The sequence below is a fragment of the Strix aluco genome, chromosome 3 (genome assembly GCF_031877795.1).
Source record: "Strix aluco isolate bStrAlu1 chromosome 3, bStrAlu1.hap1, whole genome shotgun sequence".
Taxonomy (NCBI): Eukaryota; Metazoa; Chordata; class Aves; order Strigiformes; family Strigidae; genus Strix; species Strix aluco.
This window is the reverse complement of record NC_133933.1, coordinates 41,391,831-41,404,667: the sequence shown is the minus strand read 5'-3', so window position 1 is coordinate 41,404,667 and position 12,837 is coordinate 41,391,831. Positions and strand designations below refer to the sequence as shown.

At 37.9% G+C, this 12,837-nt stretch overlaps 1 protein-coding gene across 3 annotated transcripts in view; it reads left to right on the top strand.

Annotated features, from left to right (window-relative positions):
• The window catches only part of CRIM1 (cysteine rich transmembrane BMP regulator 1), a 200,880-nt gene that overhangs the window by 107,295 nt on the left and 80,748 nt on the right, over positions 1 to 12,837 (top strand). For all 3 annotated transcript variants that reach the window (XM_074818290.1, XM_074818289.1, XM_074818288.1), the window contains one exon: positions 12,022 to 12,143. In XM_074818290.1, coding sequence (XP_074674391.1) covers positions 12,022 to 12,143 — 122 coding nt within the window. The remainder of the gene's footprint in view (positions 1 to 12,021; positions 12,144 to 12,837) is intronic.

The following is a 12,837-nucleotide window of genomic DNA, read 5'->3' as shown; positions in this document are numbered from 1 at the left end:
TATTAGTTCTCTGGACGATGTCGTAAAATACTGTTTTACACTGTAATCCCCTACTCAGTCCTGTTGGAGGGTCAGAGGGGAAATTTATATGTGCATTTTATTTTCCCTAAGCATAAAACTTTACTTAGAAAACAGCACAGCTCCTCCCCCAATTCTTAAATACTTACATTTTTATACAGCTCAAGAAAATGAGTAATGCTTTGATGTAGTAGCAAATTATTTATTTGCCCAAAGTTATGTCAAGCTATATTTGGATAAAAATTAAATACAATTTAGAAAGTACAAAACCAGATTTTTTTAATCATATTTAAGTAAAATTACCTTTCAAGGGATGAAATAGTAGAAAAAAGAGTAAATTTACAAAAACATACTTAACTTTAAGAATAATCTATTAAATTAAGAAAACACTCTTTTCCATCTGACCCGTACTAAAATACTTTTAACATGAGTGTGCTTTATTTAGCAGTTCTACAAACATTAAGGATTAGTAGCAGTTTATATTAGAGCGTGTCTCTAAATTTTGTATACCATTACTGAATTGGTTTTGATTCCAGAGGAAGAACTTGCCCGGTTTATTATTTGTAGTCTTTTGTTTCTAATAGAACTTTGCACTGTCTTAGGCACGATGTAGATGCCACTTGTGAAATTCATTGTTAGCAGTTTTGCTTCTGTTTGTCAGAAAACTTGTAGATATCAGTTAAGTCAACCATGATGCCTTTTCATTTTAGTGAACTGAACCAGAGGTCCTGTGTCAGCTGTTCATGCAAAAATCACACATCTTCAGAGGTCATTTAAAGTTATTTTTTATTTTATTATCCTTCTAGATTACTTTGCCCAGTAAGCAATAGCTTTTAATGTACTTTATTCCCTTTTATGACACTTGGACCTGTTGTCATTGTATCATCTATTGTGTCCACAACCTGTCATGGCCTTGGACTTACCAGCCAATATTCTGTACTTCATGTAACACCAGTGTCTGGGGAATCTAGTGGCAGCTGCACATAAACCAGCACAGTTCTTTTCTTATCATTCTATGGCAGCCACCAGAATCCTAACTAGGAAGTCTATAGTTGTAAGTTCTGTTTTAAACTATTACCAATTTATATTTGCATTATATTTGAGAGTACCCATACACAGCTAGTTGGATAATGTTTTTCTTTATATAGCATCTGTAGAGGTGGCCTCTGAGTCCCTGATTATCTTTGCATCTATCCCACTCAATAGAAGGGGTAGTGTTTCTGTTCCTCCTTCTTAGCTGCTTGGCTGGGCCAGATCTTTTCTACATCATTCCTTATCAAAAAATGACATGATTCTTGCATGTTTGTCTAGATTCTTTTCTTGGGTCTTCCTGTCTTTGGAAAACCTTAATTTTATGATGCATTGTTTGGGTGTTCAGTACAGGATTCACCACTTTGTTTTTCCCAACCTTTTTTAGAGGGCACTCATGATTTTCCGGGACGTGTAACTTTTTCTCTTTCCCTCCTGTACCAGTCACCTCTCTTAAGCAACTTTTGCTGATAGAGAGGTCTCCCTTGTATTTGTTCTAGAATTTTAGATCCTTCTCCTCCACCTGTATCATCCTCAAGAAATGGTATCCAAGAAAAAGTGGTTGTTGATCCCAGTTTTTGTTGAAGGAAAGTTCAGCTGGAACTAGTAAGACCAAATACAAATCCAAGCACCTGTATCTCCCTGAGATTTCTATTCAGGTCTTGACTTCTCAGTAATCCGGGTAGTTGAACCAAAGGTCTAGCAAAAGCATGTTAAGGGTTCTGCAGAAGCTTTGCTGTGCCTTCAGTTCTTCCATCATTATCTTAGAAACTCTGATTTCTAGCTATCATGGCCAACTTGCTCATGTTGTCCCTCCTGTACTTTAGCAGACCACTTTGTCATCTCAAGTACATCTGACTATCCAGTACCATGATGTTGTAACACTTGGTGTTGAGTTGGAGACTCCCTTACTGAAGAGGCAGGTTTTATATCAAAAGAAATCTCTACGCTGATGCCAGTTGAACCCATCCCATGTCAAACTCAGTCTTGCAATAGGATTTTGTTTATTTTAACAGTTGATGAAGAGACTGAATAGAACACTGCAATTTTGTGAAGTTTCATATCTGGAAGTAGGTGTTTAGACATTTCCATGCATTTTTGTCTTTAATTAGAAATCCTCAAAAGTTAGGAAACAGCAGTTTTTCCCAGGAAAACCATTTTTCTTCATTCAGGTCTGCTAAGTGAGAAAGTGGTATTCAGTTCTGTTTACGGGCTGTGCTGTACTGAATATCCACAAAGAGCAAGGATAAAAGGGCACATGTGACCTTTATAGGTGACCCATGTTCCATGTCCATCTTCTCCATGTTAGTCTTTCAGGAGATGTAATGAATTGCTAGTCAAAGTTCAGGCAGTCCCTTTCTTCCTCCCTTACTACAGCTGCCTCAGCAATTCCTAGATGTTCTCAGTGTGATGACAGTTATTGCTGCCTTGGCGTCCAGCCTCACAATGTGGGTTGTTTTGGCAAGCAACCATATTTTCCTGAAGTCCACAAATGAGAAAAAGATGATAAGTTTGGGTGGTTTGGTTTTTGGTTTTTTTTTTTTTTTTAAAGTCATCTCATAAAACTTGAACAGAAGCTCTTGAAACACAAGACATTTTTGGAGCCTGATGGCTGGCTTCTGAGTGTCAGAGACCTCTAAGGAAGAGAAGAAACATGAGAACATTTTAAAATAAATACCATGTGAATCTTCTGCAGAAGAAGCTGTAAGACGTTGTAAATATAGGGGTCCCTGCTTGCATCTTTTATAAGATTTCGCACCTGTATTGTTTAAATTAAAAATACACATCTGTGCTCTTCCACCATTTCCTAGGAAGTACTGAATTGCAAAAGCTTTCAAGACAATGCTACCTAAAGGAAGGAGCACATTTCTCTTATGCAAAAAAAAAAAAAAACAGCATTTGCACAGGGGGAGGAAATATTGCTCATAGTTATGCAAAGCAGCTTCCTTATTTTATGTATGAGTTTTTGTGGGAAAGTATATGTTTTAATTTGGCTATCTGCTCTGGTAATGGTGTATTTCACTGTTGAACTTAAAAAGAAATTTTAACCCAGATAAATTAAAGTAACTCTTAATTGTATCTACTTTTATGCTTCAAAGTAGAATGAGATTGTAGTGTCTATAGAAATTTGGTTTTGTTTGCATTCTTGACAAGCAAGCTGGTGTTTGAACACTTTCAAATTATAATAAGCTGATAGACATCCTTTCTGTTAAAAATTTTTGTTTTCACTTGTCAGTCTAAGAATTAGTGTATACCTTGATTACACTGAATATTGCTCTCCCTCCTCACCCCAAGACTTCCCACTCTATTTTGTTCCAGTTCATCTACTTAATCAGCTATTAACTTGTTTGGAAATTGAATAGGTGATTTAATTAAGAATAATTCTGACTTAACAGGCAAATTTCTGTTTGTATCACAGAGATCAATAATGTCTTTGACAGTCGTCTTCAAACTCATAACTGCACAGATGCCTAGGGAGACCTATATATGTAATAAAGCAATAGAATTATTTCTTGGATGTTTGCATTTTAGAAGGGAAGTAGTCATGAGAATTTCCCATCAGTTTCCAACAGTACTTGGAGCAGATGTTGATACCAACATTACTGAGGTTATATCAAAAAAGTCTGAAGTTGTGTTTCCCCTCAAAAATAGCAGGAAACATTGTGTTGGTGTTCAACAGCCATAAATCGATGCTTCCTATTTTCCTTCTTAAATTATTTAATATTTAAAAAGTGGAACTGAAGGTTGTGGACAGTTTTAAAATAGTAACTAGTTTCTCAGTACTCTTCCTTGAAATGTCACTGGTGGAATTTCAAGAACCTTTTTTCTAGAAAAGTGTTACAGTTCTTGCATACATGGTTCCCACTACATGGAGAAGGTCTCATTAATTGGAGTTGTTTGTTTTCAGAAACACTGGGATTCTGGAGCAATCTTCTGACCTAATTTTTAAATACAGTCCATAGTGGAATGAATTCAGAAGCTAAATGTTCATCTACTGGTTTGCCATGGTTTTAGGAAGGACATTTTTGTCCTTTCTGGACAGTTTGCTTTCTGGCCTCACTCATGAGAAGAGCATGGAACTGTTCTCAAACAGAGTCTTAGTCGATTTATCCAAGATGCAGCTGGAGCCGAACTTGGCAAGGGATGCAAAGAATAGTAAGAAGGGCTTCTAGAGGTATGTCAGACAGAAAAGTCAAAGAAAGTCTACTCCCCGTCCCCATCCCCACACTCCCTGATGAACACAACTAGTAAACTGGTAACAGCGGATGAGGAGAAGGCTGAGGTACTCAACTTTTTTGCTTCAGTCTTCACCGTCAGCCTCTCTTCCCTCACTTCTTGAGTGCTGGAAGGCAGGGACTGGGGGAGCAAATCCCTCCCACTGTAAGAAAAGATCAGGTTCATGACCACCTGACGAACCTGAAAATACATAACTGTATGGGATCTGACAAGATGCATCCTAGAGTCCTGATGGAATTGGCTGATGTAGTTGCCAAGCAACTCTCAATATTTGAAAAATCATGGCAGTCAGGTGAAGTCCCTGGTGACTGGAAAAAGGGAGATGTTGCACTCACCTTTAAAAAGAGTAGAAAGAAGGACCCTGGGAACTACCAACCTGTCAGCCTCACCTCTGTGCCCGGGAAGGTCATGGAACATATCCTCCTAGAAGCTATGCTAAGGCATGTGGAGGACAGGGGGTTGATTTGAGACAGCCAGCACGGCTTCACCAAGGGCAAGTCCTGCCTCACCAACCCAGTGGCCTTCTATGATGAAGTGACTACATCAGTGGAAAGGGGAAGAGCTATGACTGTCATTTATCTGGGCTTCTGTAAAGCCTTTGACACAGTCCCCCACAACATCCTTCACTCTAAATTGGAGAGGTATAGATTTGACAGATGGACTGTTCAGTGGATGAGGAATTGCTTGGATCGTCGCATCCAGAGGGTAGTGATCAATGGCTCAATGTCCAGATGGAGATCTGTGACAAGTAGTGTCCTTCAGGGGTCTGTATTGAGACCAGTACTGTTTAGTATCTTCATCAGTGATGTAGTGAGAGTGCACCCTCAGCAAGTTTGCACACAACACCAAGCCTCAGTGGTGTGGTTGACACACCTGAGGGATGGGATGCCATCCAGAGAGACCTGGACAAGCTTGAGAAGTTGACCCATGTGAACCTCATGAGGTTCAACAATGCCAAGCGCAAGGTCCTGCACCTGGGTCGAGGCAACCCCAGTATCAATACAGGCTGGGGGATGAAGGGACTGAGAGCAGCCCTGCCAAGAGGAACTTGGAAATACTGGTGAATGAAAAGATGGACGTGAGCTGGCATTGTGCACTCACAGCCCAGAAAGCCAACCATATCCTGGGCTGCATCAAAAGAAGTGTGGCCAGCAGGTCAAGGGAGGTAATTCTCCCCTTCTACTCTGCTCTGGTGAGACCCCACCTGCAGTGCTGTGTCCAGCTCTGAAGTCCTCAGCACAGCAGAGACAGGGACCACTGGAGTGAGTTCAGAGGAGGGCCACAAAAATGATCAGAGGTACAGAGTACCTCTCATATGAAGACAGTCTGAGAGAGTTGGGGTTGTTCAGCCTGGAGAAGAGAAGGCTCCAGGGGTGACCTTATTGCAGCCTTCCAGTACTTAAAGTGGACTTATAAGAAAAATGGAGGCAAAATTGTTAGCAGGGTCTGTTGTGATAGGACATGGACTAAAAGACTTAAACTGAAAGAGGTTAGATTTAGATTAGTTATAAAGAAAAAATTTTTTACAATGAGGGTGGTGGAACAGGTTACCCAGAGAGGTTGTAGATGCCCCATCCCTGGAAACATTCAAGGCCAGGTTGGACGGGGCTTTGAGCAACCTGGTCTAGTGGATGTCCCTGCTCATTGTAGGGGGGTTCGACTAGATGACCTTTAAAGGTCCTTTCCAACCCAAACTATTCTAATATTATCCTTCCTAAATTTGTACAGAATTGCCTTCAGGAGTAAGAGAAAAGTGGATAACAGCACAAATGGCATGGAAAAACTAAACATGGAATAGTTATTGGGGTTTTTTTCTTTCAAATAAGAAAGAGTGGACATCAAATAATCAGATAAATTAAACAGTAATGTGTTTTGGGGAGGTTGGTAGGTTTTGGGGGGTTTTGTTGTTGTTTTTCAGGTTTTTTTGGTTTGTTTATGGGAAAGTCATCCCTGATGGCTTAGTTTGAGGGAGATATGTCATTCAGGAGTAAGAAAGTTCAGAGTCACAGAAATACTGAAATTAGCGAATTACTTATAAAGCTGTTTTTTGTAAGTAATTTTGGACCTGAAGTCCTTAGGAATTGTGGGTTTCTTTTGTAAGAGGACCAGTTATTTTTACATTCCTCATTAAGAAGTAATGAAATAGGAAAAGAAATAGATTCTTATAATACCAGCTAACTAACATTTGTATAACATCTTAACTAATGTTTTTGCTTTTGAAACATTTGTTATATTATGAAGGGTGAGGCTGATAAACCTAAGGAAAGAGTAACTGAGATACGTAGTGGTAAAAAAAAGATCTTCAACAGAGAAAAGCATAAGCTGGTATGGCAAAATATGAGAAAAATACAGAGTTGAACTGGTTTATACTGTGTTTTATTTCATATACTGATGATTTCAAAAGGGTCTGTATATATATGGGTATACTTGAAAAAATCAACGCACTTAAAGTCAGTGCAGTTGGCCAGTGGTTGTATGCCTATTGGTCCCATGGCATTACTCTTCTGTGACTGTCCTCTCTTCCCATCTCATCCCTCTGGGAAACAGACCAGTTGATTTAACATTAGTCAAAGGATGAAATCAAGTCTTTGGATTCTAATAAGCCTTGGAAAGATGATAATCTACTTGATGTGAATGCTGATTTTATGACTTTTTCCCTTGCTTAGCATCTGTTTGCTATTTCCTAACACTAATAATATGCAAAAGATGCACAAAACCCATTCCATTTTACAGTATCTTTAATTAAAAGCTAGATAGTTGCCTTTTGTAATATTTAAATGTCCCCTCTGTATAAAGATTACTGTACTCATCGAAACATGCACTATTATATTGGGTATCTGTTTGTAACAATATCCAGAATTTTAGAAAGTAATTCTTACTTAGGAGCACACTAGCTTTGATTTCTCAATAAGGAAACCCCTGGAGAATTAAAATAGGAAGAACTTCCATATGAGTCAGTTCATATAGAAGTGATGCAAAACTTTTGAGCATTTGGAAATGGTCTGATAATAAGTGTTATATGGAAATTTCACAGTTATTCTGCAATCTTTTTCTACAGGTTTATTATTGATCTCCAAAATAAAGTACTAAAACCTTTCCAGGAAAAAATAATATTTTCATTACTGACTTGCTTAATCGTGTCTTTAAAACTGTAAATGCAAAATGTATAAAGTGGTGACCTTGAACTTGTGGGAGAAAACTCTCCAGTCTGTATGTCTGAAGATTTAGGAAAATTCTAGCTGAACAACTTGGCTGGAGGTGTCCCAATAGCTTTGTGTTTGCCTGCAGCATCACTTTCTGCATAGGACTGGAGTTTATCTTTTCTAAGACTAGCATTTGGTTGATTTCTTAAACTGTAGCTTGATCAGTTTAAAACTCATCATCTTGCCTACTTAACTCACATCGTGGCTTCATGTGTAAGTAACAGGGACATAATCCTTCACTGATTTCATAAGACTGCTATGTTATTATTTCATTTTGCTGTATCATCGTCTCTTATACTCTGTGCTTGATGATAGGGAGGGTCTTGCATTTAATCTCTTTTCCTTGCCACGAGTTCATCCAGCTTTGATAATGCTGGGAGTTCTCATCTGAAAATTCATTCTTTTACAGTATTCTTAGGTGTTTATATTATTAACAGATCTGTGGGAGTTTACTACATTTAGGTAACATATGTGCTAATAATGTTAATGCAAATTGTACTAGATTCCTGCAAGGAAAAAAAAGAAGGACCGTGATAAAATCTCCACAGGAATGTGATGTGTTTCAGGAATGCTTTTCTCTCTAGTCTCAGTGCTTTAGACTTAATTTTGTTTTGATCCTCGAAATGAATATCCTTCTCCTCAACACACCCCCGCCCCAACCTTCCCATTCACTGGTACTGAATCTTTTTTCCAGTACGCCTGTTCTTATTTTCATAGCTGTTATGAACAGAACTCTTTTGATCCTACCATCAAAACAGCTTTTCTGAGGCTAACCATGCCCTTCTGTCTTTATCATAGAATGGTTTTGGTTGGAAAGGACCTTAAAGGTCACCTAGTTCCAACCACCCTGCCATGGGCAGGAAAAGGGTAACCCGTCCCTGGGTGGGCTCAAACCACCAACTTTTCAGTTAATAGCCCAAAATGCTAGCTGATTGCGCCACAGAGACTCCCTAAAATTGTGCAAGTGGCAGATACTGAGTGCCAATTTCTTGGTACCTCAAGTACTGATCTCCCTTGCATCTTGGAACTTTTGGATGCCACTATGCTATTTGATGTTGCAGTGGTGTCACTGCAGGCTACTGTGTGAAGTAAGAAGGCAACGTATAAAGTTATCTTCTCTCTGGGAAGGTTTCCTTGCAGTAACTTCTGCTGTGTCTGTTTTCCTTAATTGAGTTAGTTATAGAGGGAGTAGCTCAGAAGCAGCATAGTGCCTTACTGATCAGCAGTCTGAACATCTTAATTTTATAGAAATTACTTCAAGAGGGACCACTGCCTCTATCAACAGGCTTATCACAGTCTGGCCTGCTAAGCTTTTTCAAACCTAATGCTCAATACCAAGGCTAAGATACACACAACCTGCAGGTGAATAGCTGCCTGTGATAGAGCAAAGAGCTGGACTACAACTTCTCCTCTGCCAGTCCCTCTGCTCCAAAAGGCACTACAGAAAAATCTAGTACTATAAAGTTCATTTTGCTCTCTTACTGAGAACGGGATAACTTATTCCGAATTTCCAGATGTTGTTGTTTTGGCAGTGTGACAGCCACGCTTAGCTTCCAGAATTCCTTGGGTTTCTTCCTGAAAGATTTCTGTCTCCAAAACAATGTTTTCCATACTAATAGCCTGGACAATGGTCAAAGGTTTTCCTAGCAGAGCTGGCTGAAAAGAATGCAGACTATTTAAAAGTCCATCTGATGAGACCGTTTGCTATTTTGACATTCTGCGTGGATTATTTTTTAACCAAATGGGAAGTCAATTTATAAAATTTTGGACCGTGGGGTTTTGTTTGCTTACACTGTGAATGAGTATGTGAAGCTTTGATTACTCTGAGTGGGAGGGAGTCTTTTCTGCAGAAAGGAACATTGGCTCCCACAGGTCTTTTAAACATCTTTTTCAGCCCTTCTTCTGGAAGATTGTCCTATCTTGTTACTTAATCTGGTGATTTTTTTTTTTTTTTGGTTGGTTTTGTGTGTTTGGTTTTTTTAAGCAGTTGATTGGGAAGAAAATGAGAGGGGAAAAGTACAAGTTATTAATCTAATGATTTAATATTATCCTGCAACTCAAATCATCAGTGATAATGAATGTGTGGCAAAGAATAGAGAAAATACAATCATGTCTGAAAAAGCTTATGGTGAAGGCAATAGAACTAAGAGTGGTAATTTCAGCTCACGAGACTTTGAAAATCAAGGTCCACAACTATATTTCCATCACGAGTGCCATTTGCTCTGTGAAAGATGTGAATTTTCAGGAAGCTTGATCTACCTATTTTCCCAGAGGTTATTTGGATGTTGAATACAGGGTGATTGAAGTGAAACCTAGTATTTTTACTTAGGCTTTTAATACCACTTTCAGATTGTGTCTGTACCTCTTTTTATTACATGTTTTAAAAGATTTTTTCTTTCTTCTTTAGTAATATGTAGGTGCTTATTTCTGTGTTTTGTTCTTCTCACAAGGGAAAAGCATCTTCCAAAGCAATGTCAGCTAGACGGATTAAAGTACAAATTCCTTGAACTTGACAGTGCTAATTGGTCTTTTTCGCTATTGGTAGAGTCTGTCTTTTTTTATTTTTTATCTCCCCCCTACCAGGAAGTATCTTCCTTTTACTGGAGCAGCAAAAAGTGAGCTGTTAGTACAGTATTCTGTAAGATTACTTAGTCATTTTAAAGGGAAGCTGCTGTCACAAATCCTTTGGGTTTTTTGATCCCATGTAGTAAAAGCCATAATACTTTTCTTTCTTCTACATCTCTGACAGCAAAGAGGAAAATAGATTCCCCCTTTTTTTTGTATTTAGAAATAAATTGAGAAGAAAATGTCAACAGCAAAGGTATGATAAATAAAACTTTCATTTCTGTGCTTTTTTTTTGTTGGTTTAGTTCATTATCGTTTACTGTTATGGTAAGCACAATATAAAAAACAAAAACAACTTGACATGCCTATTTTAAAACTGTCACTACACTGTAGTATATATGTGCATATAGAGTTAAATTGTTTCACTTTATCTTGACATATTTAACAATATTTGTGAAATGTGATTTAATACTGTTTTTTCAAGGACTCATGTATCCCTTTGTAGTAACACACTGCTATAATGCAATATTTTAAGAATCCTTTTCAGATAGTATAATAAAGGTTCTGTGAGATTCCTTGACTTTGCTTGTATTTCTTCTTGAAAACTTCCTTTTGAGTAATACCTTACAGTGGAGAATATGGCTATGTTATGTAACACTGCTGAGGTTCAACCCTGCCTGTTGAATGCTGATCTGGATGAAAAGGCTGGCAGTTAAGGAGACATGCATGGTAGAGGAGAACCAAACTTCTTGTGTTTTTAAGTGTAAAGGATAAGCAAACACATTAAGTGCTGATTATGCTTCTTACTAATGGGTGGTTTAATGTGGGGGTTGTCTTGGAAAACTTAAAATGTTTGAAATAGTTATTAACAAGTAGAGTTCTTATTTTCATTTCTTTAACCTGATCTTCTGTTGAGTTCTTTTTTTCCTTTTGAAATTCATGTGTATTTGTAGTATGCTCACATAATCTACAAGGGTTTTTTTTTAAAAAATCTGTGATTTGTAACTGAAAAATTTAAGTGCTATTTCATGAAGTTTCTCAGCTGTGGTATTTACATATTCCTCTTTGTTCATTTTGTCTTGCATTTTATCAAATCATTGTTTATCCCTATAATGTGCCCATTGTGCAGGGCAAGAACTCTGTTAAATGTAAATTTACCAAAAGTCTTAAGTCTTTGACTTTTAAACTATTATGTTAATCATAAAGCAAAGAATCTGGCAACCAACGTGACTGGTATTTATCTACATTTTATGTCTTCCAGTTCTTCAGGCTGTTTTCTTAAATAAGCAAATAAATACTAAATATTGGAGAAAATGGAGAATGATTCCATCTCTTAAAACTAACCACAGTATTTGACATACCTAGCCTCCCACATTATTTGGCATCTCATGTAATTGGTTGCCCCTCCACAAACTGGGGGTGGCACCATCAAAACCAAAAGAAAACCTGCAATTATTTTCATTTGGCTTAGATTTAATGATTCTGCATTGTCTTCCTTTCTCTTTAATTATCCCCTGTATAAAACTGGGTATAATATGATTTCCCAGTGAGAGTACACTCTTCTGATGATTGGGTGCAGTTACTGCTATTAGTGTTTCACCAATTTTGATTTTTCAGAGAGAATTGGAAGAGAAGCCTAATTTTACAAGTCTGTGGAGAATACAGTTATTTTCAAACAATCTGGAACTACAGTTTTCTACATTTTTACATACAGCACTAGAGAAGTGCTGGTGTTGCATAGTACCACCTTCTTGTTTGCTTGACCAGCAGACAGAGTTCAGGTCATTAAAAAAAAACTTCAGGTTGAGAAGCTATCTTGGTTGTTGGGTTAATAAAAGATGATTCTAAGATATGAATATGCTAATACTGGAACTTGTGCTCTAGCTTTCTGTTTGCTTCTTGCTTATTCTTTCCCCTTAAAATGGCTTCATTTATTTATGGGGTTTTCCTTACTGTTCTTTGGTTTCAGATGCGAGTGTCTCTCTGGTTTATGTGGTTACCCCATGTGCGAGGCAGGCTCCGTTCCCCAGATAGTGTCGCGTGGAGATGGAACACCTGGCAAGTGCTGTGATGTCTTTGAATGTGTCAATGGTACGTGAAGCTTTCTCTTGCACTGGAGAGGAGGATTTTATCTGTCTGTGTGAGATGCTGGGCATTTGGTTATTTTTACCATGTTGTCAAGATCTAAGAGAAATAATTTTCTCGAGATTTGTTCAGTAAGAGGAACTGGAAGTTCAGCTGAAGATACTTATGTGGGAAATGGTGTCATCTGTAAGTTGTCATGTTTCTTTAATTTCTAAAGTGCTTTTCTCTGTGACCCAGGGAATTACAGTTTTAGCAAGACTCCCTCACTGCATGATTTTCGGGTACTCCTTTACCAGTAGCAAACACTATGGTCCTTTTAGAAGTGAAATTTTTGCTAAGCACTGCAACTACTTGTTGCAGTACTGTAAGCACAAGCATGCTGTTTAGACTATGAGGTTCGCTTTAAGAAACATTTGCAAATCTTTGACATGAATGTACAACCTCTGGAAATTGTAAGTCAGTGTAGGAATAGACTGATTAGCTTTCTTTGCTTCCCAATGTAAATGTTTAGAAAATGTTTAAAAAACTTGAATGTGGTATGCAAGTGCCTATATCTCGGGACTGCTCTATGCTATATATATAGAGTTGCATATATGCTCTATATGGTGGGTTGGGAAGAGACTCTATAGGTATTTGGCTATTGCTAGGTAGAAAGGGAAAAATATTCCTGAAGGATTGCATGCTCAGATAATTTCTAAGC